This window comes from Capsicum annuum, chromosome 8 (assembly GCF_002878395.1).
Source record: "Capsicum annuum cultivar UCD-10X-F1 chromosome 8, UCD10Xv1.1, whole genome shotgun sequence".
In the NCBI taxonomy this organism is placed as follows: Eukaryota; Viridiplantae; Streptophyta; class Magnoliopsida; order Solanales; family Solanaceae; genus Capsicum; species Capsicum annuum.
The window spans coordinates 48,927,235-48,955,098 of record NC_061118.1 but is presented as its reverse complement, the minus strand read 5'-3'; the positions used below and the strand labels follow the sequence as shown (position 1 = coordinate 48,955,098).

The following is a 27,864-nucleotide window of genomic DNA, read 5'->3' as shown; positions in this document are numbered from 1 at the left end:
TGGTCAAATAGCAATAGTAGCGGTAACAACAACAACAACAATGATCAACAAGAAGAAGATGAATATGATAATGAAGTAGATAAAGACGATAATGAAGTAGATGAAGACGATAATGAAGTAGAAGAGGATGAATAAAGTAGCAGCAACAATGAACAACAAAAATCACTAAGAGAGAGAAAACAATAATGGATGAGAAGAGAGAGAAACACATTTTTTTCTCTCCATTTTCTGTTATATTAAGTAAATATTTGGATCAAAGTTTAAATTTAAAAACTTATAGATTATTTTCAAACTTATCCCAACTTTTTAAATCCTCTCAATCAGTTATGAAGACTTGAGTAACCTATTCAAATTTTTTCAAACTTTGTTTTGTCACTTTTAGCTCAAAGCTTTAGAGTATTGACCATTTTAATCTTTTTCCTCACCACATTAATACCTCTTCTCAATCAAAGTATTGTGTGCTTTGTAAACATCACATCACAAGGAAAATGACTAGTGCAACATTTGTAAATTTCAGTTCTGTCCCACCTCAACTAAATTTCGTAAATTCTTTACAGTTGCATCCTCATCGCCCACTCAGTACAACCATTTCTTCTTCACCTAAATTAACTGCTGTTCTCTCATTCACTCAATCTCAAGGTCAGTACCAAATTCTGAACTTAATAGGGCCCGGCCCACTATGTGCGGGGTCTGGGATGTACGAAACACATGAGTTTATGGTATGCAGGCGTATTTTGTATTTCTGTGTAAGAGGCTGTTTTCAGGACTTTCAATTTAACTTGTTTCCTTTGTGAATTTGTTTGCTGAATTGCGTAGGTTTTGGATGTAAGGGACAAGAGTGTGGGGATTTTGGTAAAACATCTGCTGTTCGGGAGTTGAGTGGTTCTCTTACATCAGCACAGGGACATCGGTTTGCTATTGTTAGTGTGCCCTCTTTTTTACCCTTTATTTATTTTCCATTATTGCATATTGGTTGACTGATTTTGTTTTCTTATTCTCCCCATATTTGCTTGCGTATTAAGTTCATTTTAGTAGTCTCTTTGTATCTTTTTAGCCAATTACAAATTGTTTGTAAATATTTTATTTAGGCCGAGGATCAATTAGAAACAGGGTGTCAAAATATAAAGAAGTAAATTCAGAAAGAAGCTACGGGGTATCAAGATGTAATATATGATACATAAAAATAGATATTTTTACCGTGTGTGTATGTGTTGGCACCCCTCAAGCACAATGTGGAAGGTAGGGGTAAGGTCTGCATACACTCTATTCTCCCCAGACCCTAGTCGCGGGACTACCCAGGTCTGCATACACTCTTTTCTCCCCAGACCCTTATCGCGGGACTACACGGGGTAGAAGGTAGGGGTAAGGTCTGCATACACTCTGTTCTCCCCAGACCCTAATCGCGGGACTACACGGGGTATGATGTTGTTGTAGTAGTATTTGTTTACCCTACTATTTATTCTTTGACTGTACGGAAAAAATTGATGCATTCATGAATTTTGCAACTATTTAGTTCTTCCATTCTCAGTGTATCATTGTCATGACTCAGTGCAAACATAAATTCAGCTTTATTGAGAAAAAAATGTTGTGGTGATTGAAATTGAATGGAAAATGGAATTGCAAGAATACAAAAGAAAGGATTAAAAAAGAAAAAAAGAAGAAGAAAGAATTGGATGTTAAACAAGTCTTCTGTCTGTTCATTTTATGTGAAGCTCTTTTCTTTTTTATAAGTTTAAAAAAGAATGACATATTTCTATTTTTTTTAGAAATAATTTAACTCTAAACTTTCTAGCTTTTACCCTTAATGTCATGACTTTATAGCCACAATTTTCGTGGATTGTTTAGGACCTCTAAACGTCTTTCTTTCTTTCTTAAACTTTGTGACTTACGGAGAGAGTACTTTGTTAGTTAGGATACTTTTGGTATTTTTATGTATATTTAGCTTAAGAGTCAAAGGTCTTCCACTTTATCCGTTAAACTCTGTGTCCCATCAACACTGCCAGACAAGTTGGATCTCAGGGAGTATTTAGTAATGTAAGGATCTTCAACAGCAAGGATCAATTATATGGTATGCAAAGGTATAGTCAATTTAGCTATAATTAGGCTTCCATTTATTCTATAGAAAGGATTTTAAGATGTTGGCCAATTTTCTCAAACATTTGGAATTTTTCTCTCTGCATGATTGTAACAAGTTACTGGACTTATTATCTTGTTCTGTTGTGTGTTTGATTTTAGTTGAAGTCATATTGCTGTTGACTTTGTTATAGTTTCAATATTTCAACTTCTGTTTTTTTTTTTCTGTATTATATTGAAAATCAATTGCCCTTTTGTGGTTCTAAAGGTGGTGGCACGTTTTAATGAACTGATCACCAAGAAGCTTTTGGAGGGAGCTTTGAACACTTTCAAGAGTTACTCAGTTAGAGAAGAAGACATTGATGTATGTATTTGACATTTATATCCCTCATTTGTTCTTCCTTACTGTCTCAAAAAATTATATGATTAATTGATTATACCATGTGGACTGAGGCGCTGTTATATAATAATTTCTTCATGAATTATATATCAATGTATTTCAGTCTTTCTTCTCCATTTTTTCTGGTTCATCGCTCTTTTTAAAACCATCCAGTTATCTTTTCCTTCAATTTAAATATAAAGTGAGTGAGGATGAAAGGAAGAAAGTCACTGGTTGAGCTCATGTTGAAGATTAATAAGTTAGATCAACAATTAAAACTACACCAAATCTGAAGTGAAGGGGAAAGAAAAACACCGGTCACCTGAATATGGCATTAACATTGGTGCATCTAAACATACACCCTTTAAGAAAAAGAAAGTTAATTTGTGTGGCTCCATAAACTTTTCATAGTAAATACATCCGAAGGGGGAAAAAGAAACACCGGTCACCTGAATATGGCATTAACGTTGGTGCATCTGAACATACACCCCTTAAGAAAAAGAAGTTAATTTGTGTGGCTCCATGAACTTTTCATAGTAAATACTACTTAAGATCCAATCTTCATCATGTAAAAATTTTCCATGATGGGCCATGTGAGAGAACCAATACCACAAAATCAACAACAATATTATGTTGTATCATAGATTTAGGCGTGATTTGTAGTCTCTTCCATTCAACCTCATAATGTGTTGTGTGCAGGTTGTGTGGGTTCCTGGTAGTTTCGAAATCGGTGTTGTCGCGCAGCAACTTGCCAAGTTAAGAAAATATCAATCTGTATTGTGTATTGGTGCTGTGGTGAGCTTCCTACAGAACTTCACATTGTTTTGTGTACCTTCTTGTTCTGTTCTTGCTTCCTTTGACTGCCCTTTTGGTTATCCGACTATGGAAATATGAGTGTCGCGGTGAGTTTTCTTTAGGTTCTTCAACCGTAGCTTATGTGTTATAGGACTGTCATTTTCATATTGAGCTGATTCTAATGGGTTACAGAGGTAAACCAACTTAGGATTGATGAGAACAACAGTCATTGTTTCCTTTCTTCCTGATGAGGACATTGCACTTTGTTACAACCTCTTCCTCCATCATTGAGAAAAATAATGGAAACTGTAAAGAACTCTATCAATAATGACAGATAATAGGAATACTTTTGATACAACGACAACTATGATGCCTCAGTCCCCAAAAGTTAGAAATACTTCTGATAGATAAGAAAAATAATTAGTGGAAGAAAAGTGTTGGGTTTAAATTCCTTATTGAAGTTTATGTTACTTGGATTCATCAATTGATACTCTTTTGTGGCTTTTGGATTGTAATGATGTTGGGAGGGAAAAATCTACCAGAATCTGCCCCTTTTGAATAATATGACGTGTCATGGCCAGTCTTTTTAGTTTATCTTTTTTATGGAGTGGGGGTGGGGGTGGGGGGGGACTTATAATCTTTCTAGTCATGGACTACATATACTTTACCCTCCCCAGACCCCACTTTGTGGGAATACACCGGGTATGTTGTTGTTGTTGTTGTATTATAATGATGCACCTCGAAGAACTAAATCAATCCAGGAGGTTAACCTCGAGGAAGGAGAGAGCTAAGATCAGGGTATTAACCGAGAAAAATAGCTAAATTGAGAAGAATAAGAGAGAAGATGAGTTGTATTATAATTTCTGAATAGCTGTGAATCATTACACATGAATATTTATAACTAATCATCGAACAATAACCGCCTAACTAACTCTTGGACTCTGCTACAGTGATTCTGTTACAACAGTAAAAACAAACAACAAACAACTGCTATAGTACTTAACAGACTTAACTAACTTTGAGTCCTAACTGTTTTTGCCTCCTTCTTAACTTGCTACGCTTGTATCATATAATCTTTCTAGTCATAAGGCCTAGGTGTTCTAATTGAAAAAGAAGGAAATATAAAGCTAAGATCAGAACATGAAAGCTAAGACCAACAGAGAAATACCTGCTATGTCAGTATTTATTTCCATAACCTAGAAGCTCCATCTTTCTGATTTCTGTCTCTTATCTAAATTCTGACATGACTAATATTTTCCACATGTACGTAGAAGTTAATTTTGTTGCTTTTTCTGTGTGGATTATTATCTTTTATTTTTCTCTTTCTCTGTATGTTTTGCGCCAATAGATTAGAGGTGATACGTCTCATTATGATGCCGTGGTTAATGCTGCCACATCTGGAGTACTTTCAGCAGGTTTAAATTCAGGTAACTTACCTATATTCTGCATTGTCAGTCTGGCAGTATCTTCTAATTATATTTTAAAAATTTTGAGCATTATTTTGTAAAAGGTACAATCTTGAGCATTATTATCACTTCCCATGGTATATTAATCTTCCTGAGATATGGAAATGGCATATCCTAGATTTCATGTTCTCCCACAGTCGGTCCCTAACCCTTATTATTCGCAATTCCTTCACTCCAAGGCGGGTTGCTCTATGTTACTCAGATTCTTCAAAATCCTTACTGCACCCATGTCAATCGATACAATTTGGGTGCGGTTGTGGGACCACCCCCGATTGGGTCAACCCAACTTGGGTGCTTGGACTAAACCCATGACCAAGAAATGTAGGTCGATTAGGCATTTGTTTTGATGGGTTTATGTTGCACATATATTCTCATTAAGTACTAGAGCACTTTGCTAGCATACGAGATAATATATGTATAAAATATTGAGCATTTACGAAAAAAAAGGGAGAAGGGTCAAATTTACCCCCTCTACTTTCAAAAACTAGCTAACTTTGCCCTTCGTCATACTATATGACCAGATTTACCCCCGTTGTTAGCAAAGTTCTCACATATACCCCTCAATTGGATGGAAATGCCTAAATCAACAAAGTAACCAATTTTTTTTAAAAGACAACCACGACCCATATCTGATCATTTTCATATTCATCTATAAAGGATTCCAATGTTGACTCTGGATCTTCGTCTTGGAAAATTTCATGCATCTGAGCATTCAGTGTGCACTCTTGCTTAGTTAATGGAGGACTACAACAACAACAACAAACCCAGTGTATTCCCACATAGTGGGGTTTGGGGTGTAAGATGTACGCAGTCCATACCACTACTTTCGAAGAAGTAGCAAGGCTGTTTCCGATAGACCCCCGGCTCAAGATAAGGAACAGTAATCAAATTCATACAAAAAGCATGGAACAAGGTGGCAAGACATAAATACGACACCTACAGAGAATTGTAAATAAAGAATAGTAAGCGATCGTAATAGAGCATGCAACAAGCTAGCATAACAAGAATAATACACCCACCAAGTAATGCCCTACCCTACCTACCTAAATTGGCACTAGCCGTCAATCCTAATACACGTCCTCCAGATCTTTCTATCTAGGGTCATGTCCTACGTAAGCTGTAACTGCTCCATGTCCCACCTAATCAACCCTCTCCAGTAATTCTTCGGCCTACCCCTACCTCGCCTAAAATCATCCAAAGCAAGCCGCTCACACCTACGAACCGGTGCATCTGTGCTCCTCCTCATCACGTGTCCGAACCATCTCAAACGGACTTCCCGCAACTTGTCCTCCACTGAAGTCACTCCAACCTTCTCCCGGATAGTCTCATTCCGAACACTATCACCCCTAGTAAGCCTACACATCCAGCGCAACATCCGCATTTCCGCCACCTTCAATTTTTGAATGTGAGAGTTCTTGACTGGCCAACACTCCGCTCCATACAACATTGCCAGACGGACTGCCAAAAAACTTCCCTAGGAACTTTATCGTATGCCTTCTCCAAGTCGATAAACACCATGTGCAGGTCCTTCTTCTTTTCCCTGTACTGTTCCACCAGTCTCCGCACCAGGTGAATTGCCTCCGTCGTAGAGCGCTCGGGCATAAATCCAAACTGGTTCTCCGAAATAGACACTATCCTCCTCACCCTCAACTCGACCACTCTCTTCCAAATCTTCATAGTATGACTCAATAACTTAATACCCCTATACTTGTTGCAACTCTGAATGTCACCCTTAGTACTCCGTCTCCAGGCCTCGGGCATTTTCGCCGACTTAAAAATGTCGTTAAACAAATCAGTTAACCACCTTAAACCAGCCTTGCCAGAGAACTTCCAAAAATCCACGAGAATCTCATCAGGCCTTGTCGCCCTACCCCTTCGCATCCGGCGAACGGCCTCTCTGACTTCCTCCACCTTAAAACGTCTACAATAACTAAAATCACGACACTCCTCTGATTGCTCCAGCTCCCCTAACGCAATAACTCTATCCCCTTCATCATTCAAGAGCCTATGAAAATACGACTGTCATCTTTTCTTAATGTGACCATCCTCCACCAACACTCTACCATCCTCTCTCTTAATGCACTTCACCTGGTCGAGGTCCCGACCCTTCCTCTTCCTAGCCTTAGCCAACCTAAACAACCTCTTTTCCCCTCTTTTCTCCTCTAACCCCGCATACAGGCTCTCAAACGCAACCGTCTTAGCCACCGTAACTGCTAGCTTAGCCTTCTTCCTCGCTAACTTGTACTCCTCCCTATTTACCCGCTTCTCTTCTTCTTCCTTGCTCTCAACCAACTTAGCATACGCCCCCTTCTTAATCTCGACTTTCTTCTTAACTTCTTCATTCCACCACCAATCCCCCCGATGATAACCGGCCCGACCCCTAGACACACCCAACACCTCACTAGCAGTCTCTTTGATGCACCTAGCCACCCTATCCCACATACCATCTACGTCTCCCCTACAATCCCACACCCCCAAACCCGCCTACTTCTCCCCTAATCCCCACGTGTTCACCGGCGTTAAGCCGCCCCACTTAATTCTCGGTCGACCCCCCTCACCCCTATTCTTCTTATCCTTTTCTATACCCAAGTCCATCACCAAGAGCCCTATGCTGGGTCGAAAGATTCTCACTCGAAATGACCTTACAGTCCTTACACAACACCCTATCCCCTTTCCTAAGCAGCAAAAAGTCAATTTGGGTCTTGGCAATCGCGCTTCGGAAGGTGATCAGGTGATCGTCCTTTTTCGAAAAGCTCGAATTTACCACCACCAGCCCAAAGGACCATGCAAATTCCAACAGAGCAGCTCTCTCTTTATTTCTCTCCCCAAAACCAAAACCACCATGCACATCACCAAAGCCTGCCGGTAACGCACCGATGTGCCCATTGAAATCCCCTGCTACAATAATTTTCTCAGAGCTAGGCACACCTCTCACCACCTCATCCAAGTCCTCCCAAAACTGCATTTTCTCCTCACCGTCCAGGCCTACTTGCGGCGCATACACACTACACACGTTCAGGATAAACCCCCCAAAGACCAACTTAATAGTCATCAGCCTATCACTAAACCGCTTAACCTCCACTACCTGCCCTCTAGCTCTTCATCTACTAAGATGCCAACTCCATTCCTATGCCTCACGCTTCTAGAGTACCAAAGCTTGTAACCATCCACATCCCTAACTTTAGACCCTACCCACTTGGTGTCTTGGACACATGCAATATTGATCCTCCTCTTTCTAAGAATCTTCACCAGCCTTATGGACTTTCCCTGGAGAGTCCCTATATTCCAAGACCCAACCCTCAGCCTATCAACTCTAGCAACACACCTTCCTCTACCGCCCTTAATGCCAGACCTTGCCCCCACCCCCCCCACCTGCCCTACTCTCGTCCCCCACCCCCAACACAACCCCCCGTCCCAACCCCCTCGGACATGATCCTATCCTACCATCAACAACCACAACCACTACCCCACAGAAATAAAAACAACTATAGTAACAAAGCACTAGCAGTAACTGCAAAGCAACAACAGGAAAAATAAGGCACACACAAAGTAGATGGAATAAGCAAGCAAAAATCAATCCCACAAATTAAACGAATTCAAGAGAATTCAATAGATGTCAAGAGATAAAATAATTAGTAAAAGTAGACGGAATAGAAAAATACAAAGTAACTAAAAGAAATCAGTGTTTTAGATGTCATCGGTATGGTCCTGTGTGCTGTTGGTTAGGTTGCCAGTAAAGGGGTCGCCGGAACAAGCCCACCAGTGCGTCGCCAGAATACCGCTGGAGTGACCTCTGGAACTTGCCGGAACTGGGAGCTGGATTGTCTGCGTACCAACCTTGCTCTGACCAATGCTGCCACTCTTACCCTTCGCCGGAAGCTAGTCGAGCCGGCGGAACCCTAAGATCGCCGGCGATAGCTGTGTCTAAGGGGGCAGAGGGGGAAATGAGGGAGAAGGGGGTAGAGACGGGGATGGGGAGATCTGGGGAGAGAGAGAAGCGTGGGAGAGAGAGCCCTTACCTGTTGCCGGCGTAGCTCCGTCGTCGCCGGAGTCGGCGCCGACCGTTGGAGTTCAGTGACGTAGGGGTGGCTGGGGTCAGTGAACGTTATGAAAGAGAGAGAGAGAAGCGGTCAGCTTTGAATTGATCAATTTAATCTGTAACGGAATGGAGGACTATGTATAATATATATAAATTTAATCTGTACAAGCAAGAACATTATACATAAATTTAATCTGTAACAAGCAAGAAATGATCTCCTGACATCCATGTTCTAACAAATGCATACATCTCACTTGTTCTTTCTTTTACTAGGTTCTTTCATATAAGCAATTGTTCTGAAATAGAGTCCATTTCCTCCGATACTCATTCATGTGGTTGTGTTTCATTCTTCTACAATTGAGATGAGTGATTTCATCTTGTTTAGATCCCTACTTTCACGAATAAGTGTGTGTTTTCCAGTTATTAGTTCTGCTAGAAAGACTACAAATGCACAAACATTTGTTTTGGTAGTTATCTGCAGCTCTTTCACCGATCTGTTAAATAAATGGGTTAGTTTATTGATTTGGGTATTTCCATCCAATTGATCGGTATAAGTGAGAACTTTGCTAACAACGGGGATAAATCTGACCACATAGTATGACGAAGGGCAAAGTTGGCCAATTTTTGAAAGTAGAGGGGTAATTTTGACCCTTCCCCCAAAAAAAAATTTATTGAACTAGCTTTAATTTAATAACTTCAAATCCTCAATAGTTGTCAAAATTTACACTTAAATATGTCATAACATGCAGTTAGTGGTTTGTCTTCACATCTGTAGCCATACTCCTATCCACATCTAAGTTAAGATTTAGGTGATGCGAACTTCTAAATAAAAACATAGCTTGCTTTTTGTAATGTATACGATCTGGAATAACTTGTCCAGTTAATCATTTATTGCCACAACCCAAGTCTACACCCTGAATGTAACACAGTGCTTAGAGCCACCACTGACCCCTAGCTAACCCATGGTTTGACAAAATACTAAGACTATTGAAAATAACTGAATCATCGATGGAGAAGTTAATTGACTATAAGAATGTTTATTTGAAATCAATATAAGTCTGAATAATTACTGAAATAAATAATGTGTCTGACCCAAACCCCCCAAAAAACTGAAACATCTACTGTCTGTTTGTCTGAAAGACTCCATGGTCTGACAAAATACTAAGAACTGATGCAGAAGTTAATTAACTTTTAGAATGATTTATCTGAAATCAATATAAGTCTGAATAATTACTGAAATAAATAATTTGTCTGACCCAACCCCCGCAAAAAACTGAAACACTTACTGTCTGTCTGTCTGAAAGACTTTCAGACACCACTAACTAACTGACAAGTTGCTGGGACAAATGTCTGAACCTGTAAAGAAAGACTAAAAAGGAAACAATCCTGAAAACTGGTCCTCGAATGATGAGGACTCACCGCGATCTGCTGCTGAGAAGGTACCGGATCGCACTACTCACGGGGATGATGCTGAATGCCAGAACCTATATCATAAGACGATACAATTCAAAAAGAGTATGCGGTCAGTACTTTGAATGTGCTGAGTATGTGAGATATACAACTATAAAATAAACCGAGCATGCGGTGGAATACTGATATACTGATCTGAAATGCTATACTGAGCTGGTAGTACAATGGCCCTATTATATATGCTTATAAACTAGTATGAAGGGTAAAGCTGTAAAATCATAGTCTAAAATTAAATAAAACTAGATTATCCATATTATTTACTATTTCTTAATCCATGTGCCAATAGAAAAGTGAATAAGTTAAGATGAACGTACGGAGGGAGTAATTATAAAGCATTAATGTTATAATCAACAATGAAACTAGTCTAACATGTATAAGATTAAAATATAAACGAATTAATGGGGGACTTAGGTCCTCCAAGTGAGTACACGTGCCTTAAGTGTGCAACATGTATACTTATTAACCGCTACGAGTGTGAATTCTTTCTTACTTTTAGTAGACAGACTTTCTTCAGTAATTAAAGATGAGTGTTGATGTATAATTTCAACATTATATATATATATATATATATATATATTTGAGGGTCATGCACAATTACTAGGTCTGAATCTATAACCATGGAAGAATCTTGTTAACCGACATAAGCCATGTGAGCTAAACATGGAGTCCGATGTATACATCCCATTGAAAGAGCCAAATATACCTTGTCAGGATATAAAGGCATGACTGGCGTGATCACTAAACTGATGCCCAATTGGGGGGGCTAAATATCCTACGGTAGCACGTAGTTCTAGGATTTGGTGCGCCGAACCCCAATCGAACTCGGTGCTATGTACTACTCCCATACTGGTTTATGCTGATAGCTCATAAACTGGTATATTGAAATTGAATTAAAACATACTTCATCTGAAAGTATTTTGAAAGTCTTTATAACTGAAATGCTATTGTAGGTCTATAAACTGAGACTAATTACTTTATGCTAAAATCAACAATCATTGATATTGTGTGTTCATAACACGTCAAACTTTCTCAAACATAGCCAAATCATGTTTATATACTATAAATCATATTAGCTAGCTAAATAATGGAATATTGAGTCATGCCAGGTGTAAAATCATGAGATACATGCAATGAAAGTATAAGAACGATAACAACAACAACAACAACAACAAACCCAGTGTATCCCCATCAAGTGGGGTTTGGGGAGGGTAGAATGTACGCAGTCCATACCGCTACCTCCAGAGAAATAGAGAGGTTGTTTCCAATAGACCCTCGACTCAAGATAGAGAAAAGTAGACCAAAGCATAATTAAATAAGAAGCAAGATGGATGGCATAACATGAAAAGGAATAAGACACAACAAAAATAGAACTCAGAGCAATAAGAAATAAAATAAATAAGCGCAATAGGAAAAAGAGACCCAAGCCCGCCTGATTGGGCTCCTATCTTTGGACCCAATCCTAGGGTTACTAGACCGACTCAACCTGAGCTCTTCAAACTACTTACTAAAACCACGCACATAACCTAGCCTTCTATCCTTATCCGCGACCTCCACATCTTCCTATCTAGGGTCATGTCCTCAGTAAGCAGAAGCTGCTCCATATCATGTCTAATCACTTCCCTCCAGTACTTTTTCGGCCTACCTCTTCTTCTCCTGAAGCCATCTAATGCTAACCTCTCACACCTACGAATTGGGGCATCCGTGCCCCTCCTCATCACATGCCCAAACCATCTCAACCTTTCTTCGCGCATCTTATCCTCCAACGAAGCCACTCCCACCTTCTCCCGGACGGTCTCATTCCTGACTCTATCCCCTCTGGTAAGTCCACACATCCAACGCAACATTCTCACTACCTTCATTTTTTGAATGTGGGAGTTCTTGACTGACCAACACTCTGGTCCATATAGCATAGCAGGACGGACTGCCACTCTGTAGAATTTACCTTTAAGCTTTAGTGGCACCTTCTTGTCACACAATACTCCCGAGGCGAGCCTCCATTTCATCCAACCTGCTCCAATACGGTTAGAGACATCCTCATCAATCTCGCTATTCCCCTGAATCATAGACCCAAGATACTTAAAACTATCCCTCTTTCGGACATCCTAGGAATCCAACCTCGCCACCACATCGTCCTCCTGCCTCACTTCACTAAACTTGCATTCCATATACTCCGTCTTGGGCGTACTCAACCTGAACCCTTAGATTCAAGGGTTTGCCTCCAAACCTCCAATTTTTCATTCACATCCACCCGCGTCTCATCAATCAGCACTACATCGTCAGCGAACAACATACACCACGGCACCTCCCCTTGAATACTCTATGTCAACACATCTATCACCAACGCAAACAGGAACGGACTAAGAGTCAAACCCTGGTTCAACCTTGTCTCGACCGAAAATGCTCTGAGTCCCCTCCCGCTGTTCTCACCCGAGTCTTTCCTCCATCGTACATGTCCTTAATAGCTCTGATGTACGCCACCGGGACCCCTTTGACCTCTAAACATCTCCACAGAACCTCCCTTAAAACTTTGTCATAAGCCTTCTCCAAGTCGATGAACACCATATGCAAATCCTTCTTCCTTTCCCTATACTGCTCCACCAATCTCCTCACCAGGTGGATTGCTTCTGTCGTCGAGCGACCAGGCATAAAACCAAACTGATTCTCCGAAATGAACACGATCCTCCTCAATCTCAGCTCAACTAACCTCTCCCAAATCTTCATAGTATAACTCAACAGCTTGATACCTCTATAGTTAGTGCAACTCTGGATGTCTCCCTTGTTTTTATATAACGGAATCATCGTACTCCACCTCCAAGCCTCCGGCATCCTTACCGTCTTGAAAATACCGTTAAACAAATCAGTCAAACACCTTAAACCAACCCTACCTATAAACTTCCAAAATCCACCGGAATCTCATCAGGCCCCATCGCCCTTCCCCTTCGCATTCTACGAATAGCTTCTCTGACCTCCTCAACCCTAAAATGTCTATAATAACTGAAATCACATCTCTCCTCCGAGTGTTTCAGCTCTCCTAACTCGATGCCTCTATCCCCCTCCTCGTTCAAAAGCCTATGGAAATACTCCTGTCATCTCTTCTTAATGTGGACATCCTCCACCAAAACTGTACCATCCTCCCCTTTAATGCACTTCACTTGGTCGAAGTCCCGACCCTTCCTCTTCCTAGCCTTAGCAAGTCGATACAACCTCTTTTCCCCGCCTTTCGCATCTAACCCCGCATACAAGCTCTCAAACGCTGCAGTCTTAGCCATCGTAATTGCAACCTTAGCCTCCTTTCTTGCAACTTTGTAGGCCTCCCTATTCACCCGTTTCTCCTCTGCATCATTACTCTCAATCAACTTAACATACGCCCTCTTCTTAGTCTCCACCTTCTTCTTAACTTTTTCATTCCACCACTAGTCCCCCTTATGTCGTCCTGCCCGACCCCTCAAAACACCCAAAACTTCTCTGGCAGCCTCCGTGATACAACTGACAGCCCTATCCCACACAGTCTCCACGTCCCCCTACACTCCCACACCCCCAAACCTGCCACTTTCTCCTCAATCTCTAACGCACTGCCCGGCGTCAAGCCACCCCACCTAATTCTAGGCCGACCCTCTTTGGCCCTCCTCTTCTTGCCCTTCTTGATAGTCAAGTCCATCACCAGAAGCTTGTGCTGGGTCGAAAGATGCTCACTTGGAATGACTTTACAGTCCTTACAAAGAGCCCTGTCCCCCTTCCTAAGCAGCAGAAAGTCGATCTGAGTCTTGGCTATCGCACTTCGGAAGGTAATTAGGTGATCCACCTTCTTCGAGAAGCTCGCATTCACCACCACCAACCCAAAGGCCCTTGCAAAATCCAACAAAGCAGCTCCCTAGTCATTCCTATCATCGAATCCAAAACCTCCATGCACATCGTCATAACCTTCAGGCAAAACCCCAATGTGCCCATTGAAGCCCCCCGCTATGACAATCTTCTCCGAACTAGGCACGCTTCTTACCACCTCATCCAACGCATCCCAAAACCTCGCTTTCTCCTCCTTAGCCAAGCCCACCTGCGGTGCATAAACATAACACACATGCAGCGATAACCCCCCAATGACCAGCTTAATCGTCATCAGCCTATCATTAACCCTCTTAACCTCCACCACCTGCTCTCTAAGCTCCTCATCCACTAAGATCCCTACTCCATTCCGACGCCTGTCGCACCCAGAGTACCACAGCTTATACCCATCCACATCCTTAGCCTTAGACCCTACCCGCTTAGTCTCCTGCACACACTCAATGCTGATCTTCCTCCTCTTAAGAACCTTGACCAGCTTTATGGACTTACCCTGAAGGGGTCCTATATTCCATGACACTACTTGCAACCTATCAACTCTCGCCTCTCGCCTACCTCTACCATCTCTCACCACACCTACCCTAACACCCGACCTAAACCCCCCACCCACCCCTGCCCTTCCCTCCTCACCCCCACACAAAACCGGCCCCAACCCCAACCCCCTCGGACATGACCCTATACCACCATCAACCCCTACCTCCACCACTTAAGAACCAAAAACCAAGTCCTAAACCGATAAACCACAAAACAGATTAACAAAAGGCAAGCAGGAAACCAAAAAAGCAGCAGGGAAACAGTGATCGCACATAGATAAAACTATCTGGCCTAGCAAATGGACATAACTCTAATCACAAGAAACAGCAGTGCAAACAAGAACGGTAAATAATAACTAGTAAAAGTATGTAAATAACAAAGGTTAGATATCACCGGGGTAATCTCGTGTGCTGATGGTACCGTTAATTCTGGCTTCGGAGTTGGTTGCTAAAAATACAATCGCCGGAAATATTTCGCCAGAGCTTCGCCGGCTGTAGCTATTCTGGTGCCCGTTGCCGAAGTCGATCCGGCGGAAACCCTTGTCCCGCTGGCGATATCAGTGGCTAGATTGCAAAGAAGGAGAAGGGGGAGAGAGACGTAATTTGGGAGAGATGGGGAGAGGGGGGGAGAGGGAGAGAGCTTGAGGGAGAGATGCAAAAAAGGTACCTTACCTGTCACCGACGCCGGCACCGGTCGATCAGTTGAAGAAAAAGAGTGTTGGTTGTGAAGAAAGAGAGAGCTTATACTTAATAGACAAAATGAAAAATGAAAAGTATAAGAACGATAAGAGGCTGAAATAGAAAAGGGAAATCATAAACTGAATGAGAACCCTAATTTTGATTCATGCTGAAACTGAGAATTTCTAAGTTATTTGGGGCTCAATGGGTGGAAGGATACCCATTGATGAAACCCCACATATCTGGAAGGTGAATTCTTGCAAAGGACTTGAGAGATTCTGAACTTGAGGGGAACCCTTGCTTCTCGAGGCTTGAGAGAGTTGAATCGCTCTTCTGTTATTTCTCTGTGTGTTTTAGGATAGAATGAGGCTAAAGTGTCAACTAATCCCTCTCTAAAAGGCCCTAACTAACGTAGTATAAGTCTAGGAAATGGGGAAAGTACGAAAAGACCCTTGGGGAAACGTATTTAAAAACTGTTGAATCATGACGGACGAGTCGCAAGACGACTTGTCGTTTAAGTCTAGGAAATAGCAAAAGTACGAAATACACCCGGGGAAACGTATTTAAAAACTGTTGAATCACGACAGACAAGTCTCGAGACGACTCGTCGTCTGAGATGTTGTGAGGCAACTGGTTCTCGGCAACCTAACGACGGGTGGTCACAACAACTCGTGGTGACACACAACGATCTGTCTATTAGAGATCATCGTCAATAGGCGAAATTTTCAACTGTCAGAACTTTCTCAGGATTTCTCAGAACGGGCTCACACGACTACTCGTTGTATCTGACCACTGAGTCGTTGTCACTGAGTCGTTGTCACTGGGTAGGAAAATAATCCTTCAGGACTTCTGACTAGACTGATACAAGAAAACGTAATTCGATGGAGAAAGTTAATCCAGGAAATGATTCTCGAGGAAGATGCTAACCAGACCTGGGATAAAATTCGAGAATTAGGTTTTAATTAAATGAGAACAGAGAGAAAGTTAGAAAACTGAATTGATATTATTTCATAAATGGTTACTGTGTCTTCCATCTGAGCTTTTATAGTTGGATTGAATTACTAACATCAATGAATTAACAGAGAAATGGAACTACTAGTGTTAACTACCTAAGCTACAGCTATAACAGAAATTTAAACTATAACTGTCTAACTAATTCTTCCTCAACATGCTTCCTCAAAGTGCCAGCTTAGCTTATTCCTCCAACTTGTATCAATACCCCTCCGTAAAGAGCATTCTAGACCTCAAGAATAGAAAAGATAGAAACATGTTGAATTTCAGACAAGAATTCCCAAGCAGCTTGTAGCCTTGTACAACATCTATGCCAGTCCATTTGATAAGGACATGACACACAACCTCATTACCTCTTTTGACAATTCTTGGATATCCTCAGCCATGGGGCAATTATGTTTCCGAAATTCATGCTTAACAAAGTCAGACTGCAAGGAGAAAACCAACACAGGGCAATATCTTTTAACTCAATATAAACGAACTTTTTATCAGCAGTCTTAGGGACCAATAAAGTGACTATATTGAGTCTCCTCATATATCTACCCTGATTTCCTGATGCCTTGTCAACTGCCTCATCGCAGAAGAGGTTACTATCCATGAGAAATTCCTCCAAGATTTGATGTACAATAGCACCTTTGAAATGTGTTAATCTTCCACTACAATGCAAGTGCTCCCTTCTCATCAGTATATCCCGAAGCAAGTCACAAGGTAGAAGCACATCCTAGATGCCATATCTTCTCTTCATCACCCTACTAATAAAAGTAGTTTTGGTTGTATCAATTTTATTACGAATTGCAAAAGTTAACCCATCTGGCAGACTATGCATCTTCATCACCATTAGTAACTGTTGTTGCATCTCCCCTCCAAGACCATGTATAATGAACCCTGTAAAAGAGCTTTTACAATACTGAGAACTGAAAGTGCAACAATTAGCCTTAACATGCAACTGAATCGATGCCTCTCCACATTAATAGTATGGTACAGCTTGTTCATGAAATTTAGATAATGCTTCAGCTGCCCCAATTTACTCTTATAGTCAACATGGTAACTACATTGCTTCTCTTGAAGCCAAAATATTCCTTCCACCCTTTTCCAACATCTCAAAATTAGTAAGAGCAAGCATGGCAAGAAGAAAGCTCCACAAAATACTCTGATCAACTGTCTGAATTATTTTGTACGAAGCCCCAAATCGAAGTGTAGACCCTTGTCTAGAAGCCACATCAGAATCAGTTAGTTGCTCACAATGTCTTGATGTAATGGCATGTGAGCCCTTATTGTCCAAAGCTACAAGGTAAGCAACCATGAAGCTTTTCCAAGCTGCTACAGCTCCCTGTATCTTAAGACTCTGGGTGTGCCTACTAGTCCTCCATATTTTCCCATCATGCCAAACAACAATGTTAATGACTAATGACTGGTTCCTCATTTTTATAGGCTTCTATTTGGCTGCATATGATATTAGATTTGTCCTGGTGACCTACATGGGCCTTTTTTAACTACACATTGTCACCTTGTAAAAATTTCTTCCCTAAAGAACTTACCATCAAAAAATCTTTTTCCTACATGTAAACATCGGTTTCAACTTTTTCCAATGTAGGTGCAGCAAGACGGCCATTCTCCATAAAATTCAAAACATCCATGACTTCCAGCTTGCCATCATAGGTAAGTTGTAATCCAATTACAACATCCAATTCAGTGATTAAACTGATAGCGGAAGAAAGAGAAATCAATAGAATTGATTCTTTCTCCCTCTTCATCAACTTCCCTCCATGGTTCACCAATCCCTACCTTGTCCTCCTCAATATCGTAATTGTTATCCATGTCCACAATTATCTCATTAAGAAATGCAATCACACTCTTTATTATCTTCGTACTAAACCTATGCATATAATTTTTCAATTCAGTTTTATAGTCTATATCAATCAGATCAGTTACCTTAGAATCACTTGTGCACTCTTTTCCTCTGTCAATAGGTTCATATTGTTCAGTATTCATCTCAATCTCTATGTTAGCAGTCTCTTCCTCCACACCGGCTGATTTATCTTCGCCTATAGGAGTACCCTGTGAGCCAACTATCATCACGAGAGGTTCCACTTTGTCATACTTTCTGTGTATGGGCTCCAGCAACATCCGAGGAATAGGACACATTTCCTCCTCCTGTGAAATATCTGCTTTCTCTGTTGCTTCACATTCCCATTGATTGACAAGAAGAGAAGCCAAATTGTCAAAAAACATCCCTACTTCATCAGTGGACAGTTTATCATCCTTATACAATCCTGTTCCTAGATCTTGACAAGAAAACCTAGGGAAATCCAATTTAGAGCATCGAGAGAGAAATTTACTACCATTAGTTTGAATTTCCTTAGTTGTATTGAAGTGTGCTTGATCTCTGGAACGGTCTCCAGCAATAGAAGATTTAGCCCTACCAAGTTCCACTTCTTTTTCTTGCTGCGTCATGTTGCCCAGTGCTTGTTTCATTTCCTTCAACACTTTTTGTCTAGACAGTCCTATCCGTCATGCTTGTCATAACCTCCATGAGTTCTTGCAATTGATCTTGAATCTGTGAAAGCTTGTCATCCATTTCTGTTGTTGATCCTTCTTGATTCTTGTTCTGAGTCATAATCATGCCAAGAATCGGACGGCTCTGATACCAATTGATACAAGAAAAAGTAATTCGATGGAGAAAGTTAATCCAGGAGAATGATTCTCGAGGAAGATGCTAACCAGATCAGGGATAAACTCTGAGAATTAGGTTGTAATTAAATGAGAACAGAAAGTTAGAAAACTGAATTGATATTATTTCATGAATGATTACTGTGTCTTCCATCTGAGCTTTTATAGTTGGATTGAATTACTAACATCAATGAATTAACAGGGAAATGGAACTACTAGTGTTAACTACCTAAGCTACAGTTATAACAGAAATTTAAACTACGACTGTCTTACTAATTCTTCAACAACATGCTTCCTCAAAGTGCCAGTTTAGCTCATTCCTTCAACCTGTATCATAGACACTCAGGACGGCTCACCCAACGAGTTGCTGGTACTGAGCACGACTCGTTGTCTGTGTCATTGGTGAAGAAATTTCCTAGTTTGCAACTGGTTTTCTGTGCTAGATCTGAGACATGATCTTAGGGACTTTTGGGTGTTACATTTATCCAAGTTCTACCCAAATGTGTTCATGAGTTGTGACAAAATAACCTTTTCCTGAATCTCTGGAAGATGATAAGGAACTCTATTTTTTCTCGCAAATTGATTGTTCCTGTTATAAAATTGAGATTTTCATTCTTTCCTTTTAAGGTGTTAACAAACTTCTTTGTGTTTCCAATGTAATCAAACTTCGGGTGTCCAAGTAAGAGAGTAAATTCATGGTTATTTAGTCTAATGTCACGTGTGTCAAGCAGTGAGTCACAGTCTTTTCTTTTTTCTTTTGGTTTTTGTATTTTGATCTAGCAATGAGTACCATTTTTTATTCTTTTTATGTATTGCTTAGTATGAAAAAAAGGATTTTAGTATTTCATGAATATTGGTAAGAGAAAGTATGTCGTTAACTATTGGAGCGTGTGACCTGTTAAAACTCTAGGAATTTATGTATGAATGTAGTTGCCAAGCTAAAAAACACATTATTTAATTTACTTATTCAGAAAAGAGAACCCACTTGATAAGTTTGATTTGAGCTCTATAATAAATCTATATTCATGGAAGTTGAGGATGCTGTATTATTGGAGGTGTCAAACAACTTAACACCACAAGATGGTAAGTGTTTCATGGTGTGAAATGTAATGTTTAAGTAATTTTTTAACATTAGGGAGTTTTCTGGAAAAAAAGACTGTTTGAGACATGGAACACGACATTCAACTTGACCTTTAATACAGTCTATCTATTTTAGTCACTGTGCTAGCAAGTTCTCATGTGTCAAAAGCATAGGGATCTCATTTTCCTCATGAAAATTAAAGACAAGAATGTAAAAAATGGTTGACCCATTTACCATGGTTGGATTTTCCAAGCTCATTGTGGAGTGTTGCCATGTACAAATAGGTTGACTCCGTCTCACTTAAACTGTTTTTCCTTCTTCTCCAATCCACTGCAGCACAAGAAAAGGAGATACATCTGTAATTTTTTCACACTTTGTTGATAATAAGAAGATTGGTATTTTGTTAAGGAATATAATGCTATGGCAAATTCTACATCTTTATCAAATCCTCCAATAGCTACAGTTACTTCAAATCTATGAGCTATTCCATAATCATTATTAGCCGCTGTCTTTTCAGTTTAGTTTTACATTAGCTGCGGAAAATTAAAATCATTGTAATGTAATGAGCTGCAGGTACTCCATGCATATTTGGTGTCCTGACATGTGATACCTTGGAACAGGTAATTTTGCTACGCAATCCGTTCTGTATTTTCGCAAGCATATTAGTTGGATTATATTTATAGTAGCCACTAATTGTTACAGTGATTTTGCAATAACTTATCATACCTTGTATCTTTATTTCTAACTTCAATTAGACAAGTTAAATCTTGGACATAACTACAAGAGATATGACCTTTTACTAATGTTTCCGAACAGACATATGTAGCTTAACTTTATCACAACTAAAAAAGGAAAAGCTTTAAAGTAAAATGCTAAAGCTTTTCGATAGGATTTCATAATTTCCAACTTGGCCAGCTAAAGCGTAAAGGTAGACAAAAAGAATCTTATTTGAATTTTGAGCTCCAGTTGGCAAGTCTTTCATCTAACATGCAGCTTGTATCCTAGTAGCCTAAATGTTTTGGGAGAAAAAGAAGTTGAATAAACTCTTAAGTACTGCTGCTATTAACTGTTAATTTCTGTGGATCACTCTAATCATTTACTGCCTCTTGGATCTATATATATCTTAACGTTCTTCTTAGCTTGCTGGAATATCTAATCATTACCCCTCTATGTCCCCCCTCCCTATATTATTCTCTCTATCTGCCCGTTATGCTGTCAAGGGTAGCGTCTTTATGGTTTATCATGCTATATCATATGATAAAAACCCTAATATTGCAGGCTTTCAACCGTGCTGGTGGGAAGGCTGGGAATAAAGGTGCTGAAGCAGCATTGACTGCAGTAAGTTATCTGTAATTGTGCGGCATTGCATATTGTCATCAACAAGTTATCAATCTTGTCTAGTTTTTGCTGAAATTTCCTACCTTGTTATATGGTGCTTTCAAAGACAAAACCAATGCCAGTTTAACAGGAAATAGCATGGGAAAAAGTGAAATATCTGGTTAAGAATTCTTTTAATATCTTCTGCTCCATGCAGGACTTCAACTTTTAAGTCTAGCAGATTTTCACATTGATTTTAATTGTGAAGATGTTAAGAAATGTAGTTTGAAATTCCCCAAGTTCAAATAGGAGCTCACGGTGTGTCCTAGTGATCAATGATGTGGAGTAAAAATCACGGAAGATTAACCTCAAATACTAGCAGACACATGAAATACTTAAGTGAGTTCTTTCAATCTACCTAAAGCCTTGGTGGAACATGATTACCTAATGCTGGTGGGAGCTGGGAGGTAGAAGGTACGAGGTGGGTAAATGAGGTGCTTGAAAGCTGGTCTGTAAATCACGGTTGTCCAAAAGAATAATGTTCAAAGTTCAGATACTTTTGGTTTCTCCAAGAATTGTTCATTGAGCTTGAAAATTTGAACTCATACATTTGTGCTAATGTGTCACAGATTGAGATGGCATCTTTGTTCGAACACCATCTGAAGCCATTACAGTAGGAAAAAGACCTTTTTCGTTTTTGTTGCAGCTGTATCATTGGAAGAAAGTTGTGTAATAATTTGGCAATGATGTTTTTTGAGGAATCAGAATTGTCAATTGCTTTAAATTGTTTGCAGGGATAACATTCTTGAACCAAACTGCAGTTGTTCCAATGTTGTACTTTTAAATAATAGTACATCGTTTTTTTTTCTGTTCTGAATTTACAGATATCATACTTGTTTCAATTGAAATATTTTGGAATTTGGACGTACTAAGAATTTTATTAGGTCTCTCTGGCCACCCCACCCACTCTTTCTCCCAAACTGGAAAATGGAGTATTGCAGGTGCTTTTATCTTTTATCACTCTCTCTCTCTCTTTTCTTTAAGGATATACTATGGAAACATCTCAATTCCCAAGTGCCTTTTAACTCAAAATCAGTCGTAAGTTGGTTATCTACAACTTATTGTCTTTTATATAGACAATATTATAAAAGTTAAGAAAGTTATGGATGTGTTTGGAAATTTGAATGAAGGAAAATGTTTTCCTAAAAAATATTTTTATTGAAAAAAAGTGTTTTTCTTACTTATTTTGTAGTGTTTAGTTAATAAGAAAAAAATGATTTTCCAAAATCATTTAGGTATAATCTGATAAATACTATGATACTAGACTCGACTCTCGAACTTGGCTACCGATTCAAGACCCCCACTCTGACTCGAGACCCAACTCTTGACTCGAGATCTAATTCTCTACCTCAATCTTAACTCTCGATCCTGACCCTGACTTCGACCCCGACCCGAGTCCCAACCCCTGACTCCCGACTCGAGACCTCACCACAAACTCCATTCCCAATAAACTTTAAGGTGAGACTTAATTCTAAACCCTACTTCCACTCCCAATCTCGACCCTAACTTTTAACATTAACTCAAGTCTCGATCTCAATTTAGGATTCGACCCCTGATCCTGACTCGAGAATTGGTCCACAAATTTAATTCTTGACCCAACTTTGAGCGGAGACCCGAATTCTATTTTAATTAAAAAAAGATTTGACGCTAAATGAACAAAATTATAAAAAATAATTGGTTAAAAAAATATAAAGAAGTAACAAACTTCTAATCTATACGAGTTCTTTCTCCACGTAATATTCCTAAAATTTTGGAATATATTACAAATAGAAAAAATGGCTCGGTGGACCCCTGTACTATGTCGGTTTTGTAAGTTGAATACTTTTACTTACATGTTTGTCATTTGGACCCTTGAACCCATTAAAAAGCAACATTTTGCATCCTTTGATCGTTGACTTTGCCTATGTGGCATTGAAGCGGCTGACTAGGACAAAGAGAATGTAGTCACTCGTCTGGGGTGCGAGTGGGGGTCAATTTTTGGTCAATTTTATAGTCACTCGTCTGGGGTGCGAGTGGGGGTCAATTTTTGGCCAACTTTATATTAAAATAATTAAAAATAGTAAAAAAAAGGATTAAAACTTTTTTCCAGTTTTTTAATTTAAAAATATTTTAAAAAATTAAAAAATAATTAATTTAAAAATAAAATAAGGCCCACCCCCAACCCCCTCCCCCTGTCCAGCCCCCATCCCAGCACCTCCACGCCACCCAGCCCCCGTCCCAGCTATCCCCCACCCACCCAGCCCCATCCCATCCACCACCACCCCACCCAGCCCCCATCCCAGCCACCCCCACCCTACGTAGCCCCGTCCCAGCCACCCTCACCCCACCCAGCCCCATCCCAGCCACCCCCACCCCACCCAGCCACCCCCTCCCTATTCCTCAGCAACCAGCCCCCCTCCCAATCCTAAAAAAATATTGAATTCACTTTTTATTTTATTTTTAAAATTTTTTCTCTTAATTCAAATCTTTTCATATTTTTTTGGGGATAAAAATTTAAATTTAATTTTTTTATATATTTTGGGATTAAAATTTAAATTTAAATTGAAAGTGAGTGATAGTAGATTTTGAAAAATTTGTGAATTTAATGAATAAACTTGAAATTGTTAAAGATATTCAAATTTAAAAATTGAAGATTCATTATGTTTGTATATATGAATTTATATTAAGAATTTAAATTAGTTGGAGAAGAATTTTAATTATTTGAAATATTTTTGATGTTTAATTTGTGAGCAAAAATAAAAACATGTTTATTCAATTTTTTCTACAATTTATAAATTTTTCTTAGTTAATTAAATTAATTTTAATATTTAATTTGTTATGTAGCATTTTAAAAAAGACTTGGAATTTAATGAAATACTTGAAAATGACGTGGCAGGTGATGTGGCACACGTGGCAGCTGACGTGGGAGAGTATGTTACACTCACCAAAAAAGTGTTTAAAATGTTGCTTTTTAGTGGGTTCAAGGATCTAGATGATAAACATGTAAATAGAAGTGTCCCACTTACAAAACCGACATAATACAGGGGTCCACTGAGCCATTTTGCTTTACAAATAAGAAAGAATTTCCAAATCAAATTAAAAATTAGGAGTATATAACAAATAAGAAAAGATTTTCAAATCAAACATGAGTTATGAACAAATACGTAACAAATTACAAATCATACAATTAAATTAATGATATAATCAAAACAACACGTAAAAGACGATAAGTTTAAACTAAAGGTAAAGGATCTGATAAAAAACACTTAAGTTGGTATCAAATGTAATAAGAGTATTAATATATATATATATATGCAACTAAATGAGAATCTCACCTCCAAAAAGATCTCGTGTTGGGGGTTTTGTGTTTGCTTAGACATGCCCATTGCCCACATAAGTACAATGTAACCATTTATATAGGTGGTGTTTTTTTTACGTACAGTTTACGACTCTTAATTTCTTTCCATATATTTTAGTACCTTTTTAATCTTAGGACTCTTATATTTATGTATTTTACATATAGTTTAGGACTCTTACTTTCTTCTCATATATTTTAGGACCTCTTTTATTTCAGGACTCATATGTTTTGTGTATTTTAGGATTTTAATTTTTCTTTTCATGCACTTATTTAATTAGAATTCTTCCCTTAAATAGATCTCGTGTTTGGGGTTTTTTTCACTTTTATGTTTGCTTAGGCATGTCCATTGCCTGCATGACTTTTAATTTATTATCATATGTTTTAGGACTCTTATACTTTATGTATTTTACATAGTTTAGAACACTTAATTCCTTTTCATATATTATAGGACCTCTTTGCCATATGTTTTATGTATTCTAAAATTTGTAACTTCTTTTCATGTATTTATTTAATTTGGATTCTTTCCATATATTTTAGGAGTCCTTAATTTAATAAAATAATAATTAGAGGAAAAGAGTGAAACGACGATTTTGTCTATTGCCGAATCAGACACAAAATGTTCAAATCACTTTTTTAAGGTCTTCACACTTTTAATATATTGATAAGATCTATAACTTAAAAAAAAATCCTAATAACGGCGCAAAAACCTTTCAAAATTTAAATTTTTCCGACGACTATGGCTACGAATTCTGGTGGGAATGACCCATCGGATGAAAAGAATATGCAGTGTGGAGGAGAGAAGGAAAAAGTTAGCCCCAAAATTTCAAAATACGTAGATCTACTGAAACCTAAAACATACATGCATGAAAACATTAGGGTTCCCCCAAAACCTGTTGTTATGTTACATGGGGAACCCACAGTCATGTGGAAATCTTCTGAGGTTAAGAACTTTATCATACAAGAGAACCTGCAGTATGCAATAGTGGGTAAGTTCTCTTATGGCAAACCGGATGTGCAAGCATTACGTAAGTTAATACCAACACAATGTGGGGTAAAGGGAGAATGCAATATCGAAGTGTTGGATTCATATCATGTACTGATAAGGTTGAACCAGTTGGAAGTTTATGTTTGATTATTATCAACAACTGCATATTATATCAAGAGTGCTGACATGTATTGGCAAATGAGAATGTTGAAGTGGGACCCTTGGTTTGAGCTAGATGTAGAAACAACAGGAATTGTATTGATTTCAATGCCAGATTTGCCACCAAATTTTTTTGCCAAGAATGCTATTTTTTCAATAACTTCAGCAGTTGGGAAACCTTTGATGGTGGATATGGCTACACAAAATCATATAAGGCCTAGTTGTGCTAGAGTAAAAATAAAAGTGGATCTTATTGCTAAATTTCCACATAGAATGAGAATCAGTGAAGAAGATGATGCTACTGGAGAGATAAAGTCTAAATGGATTAACATACAGTATGATTATAAGCCTAAATATTGTAAGGAATGTTATTTACAAGGTCATATTAAGTTGACTTGTTAGAGCCTTCATCCCGAATTATATGAGAAGACAAAAAGGCAAAATGAGGAAGGTAAAGAAAACAAAGAAGTAGAACAAGTGTCTCCTGAACAAAAGAAAAAAGAGGAAGCAAGTACTGAGAATCATTGGAAATTGAGAAGGAACAAATACAAGAAGGACAAGTATGGGCATATTTAGGAGTTGTAGAGGAAAAGGGGAAGGATATAGAGAATTCAAACTCTTTTGAGGCCCTAAGTAAGCAAAATGAGAAACAAGAAGCATCAATCACCCAACAAAATAAACAAAGTACAAAAGAATGGGTCAATAAGACTTTTGGCAAAACTCAAAAGAAGGCAGCAGAAGAACAATCTCAAAGGCAAACAAAAGTAGATCATAACAACACAAAAAATGAGAAACAAGTAGAAGAGCTAGCAGAACAATCATAAGTCCATGAAGTGCAGGAGTTAAAAAAGCAAGAAAAAGTGAATGAAGAAGAGCAAGCAGTGAGCAAAGAATTAAAGATGATTCTTTTCAACAAGGATGACAAACAGGAGAGAATAATAGAAGGAGTGGAACCTCTAGCAATGGATGCAGGCAATATAATGGAGGTGATAATGAAAGCAATAAGGATTTGGATGATGAAGACTTAGGGGATAACACTGAAAAGATAGCCAATGAAGGGGATTTATCTCCTAAGCAAATTCAATCATTAAGTGCAAAGCATGGAAGAAAGCAAAAGAAATAAAGTTATAGAACTGCAATGCAGACAAGGAGTCAGGCCACTAAAACAACTTCACAATGAATGCATTAATCTGGAATATTAGATCAGTGAATACACAAAAAGCTTTTTCAAGGCTCACAACAATGCAGAGAAGATATCATTTTGGTTTTATTGGTTTGATGGAACCATTTCAGGATGGTCATCAGATAGAGAATTATAAAGAAAGACTAGGCATGCAGCATGCTATAGTGAACACATCAGGTAAGATTTAGACATTTATGGATGCATCCATGGAGTATAGCATTATTAGAGATGAAGAATAGTTGATTACTCCCAAGGTGGTAAGTCAGTTTACAGATTCAGCTATTTTTGTCACTTTTGTCTATGCAAAGTGTACTTAGAATGACAAATTAGAATTATGGGAATCCTTGGGAGAATTGTCTGTTTTAATCCAGGATCCTTAGATAGTAGGAGGTGATTTTAATGTCATTAGGAATGGGGAAGAGAAGCTAGGGGGACTACCTATCACTGTTGAAGAGACTAATAATTTTAACCATTGTATTAATATTTGTAACTTAGAGGAAAATGCCTTTAAAGGCAACAAGTATACATGGTGGAATGGTAGGATAGATGAATATTGAATTTTCAAGAGGCTGCATAGAGTATTGGTGAATGATAAGATGTAGGATCTATTTCATCAGATAGAGGTAAAATATTTGGTGATGAGTGGATCAGATCATGCTTCAATGTTATTACAATTTAGAATGACAGGAGAGCAAGTGATTAAACCTTTTAGGTTTCTTAACTTTTGGCTTAAGGAGGAATATTCCATGCAAATTATTAGGCAAAGTTGGAATACAGATTTTGAAGGAAGT

The 27,864-nt window shown here is 38.8% G+C and overlaps 1 protein-coding gene across 2 annotated transcripts; it reads left to right on the top strand.

The window, feature by feature from the left end:
- The first annotated feature begins 341 nt into the window (after nucleotides 1–341).
- LOC107847006 (6,7-dimethyl-8-ribityllumazine synthase, chloroplastic) lies at nucleotides 342–22,217 on the top strand. 2 transcript variants are annotated; one of them, XM_016691267.2, is made up of 8 exons: nucleotides 342–639; nucleotides 817–920; nucleotides 2,342–2,437; nucleotides 3,152–3,247; nucleotides 4,596–4,674; nucleotides 20,606–20,652; nucleotides 21,311–21,370; nucleotides 21,979–22,217. In XM_016691267.2, the coding sequence occupies exons 1-8, from the start codon at nucleotides 489–491 to the stop codon at nucleotides 22,024–22,026; spliced, it is 681 nt and encodes a 226-aa protein (XP_016546753.1). In that variant the 5' UTR covers nucleotides 342–488; the 3' UTR covers nucleotides 22,027–22,217. The 2 variants fall into 2 exon arrangements, with proteins under 2 accessions (XP_016546753.1, XP_016546758.1); XM_016691272.2 differs by lacking the exon at nucleotides 3,152–3,247 and having other exon boundaries at nucleotides 368–639.
- Nucleotides 22,218–27,864: the final 5,647 nt, after the last annotated feature.

What these genes read in the sequence shown, in the direction of transcription:
- LOC107847006 (XM_016691267.2), top strand. Translation starts at nt 489, where the DNA reads ATGACTAGTGCAACATTTGTAAATTTCAGTTCTGTCCCACCTCAACTA. An exon ending in TTAGAGAAGAAGACATTGAT is followed by an intron (nt 2,438 to 3,151) that starts GTATGTATTTGA and finishes TGTTGTGTGCAG; the next exon opens with GTTGTGTGGGTTCCTGGTAG. An exon ending in CATGTGATACCTTGGAACAG is followed by an intron (nt 20,653 to 21,310) that starts GTAATTTTGCTA and finishes CTAATATTGCAG; the next exon opens with GCTTTCAACCGTGCTGGTGG.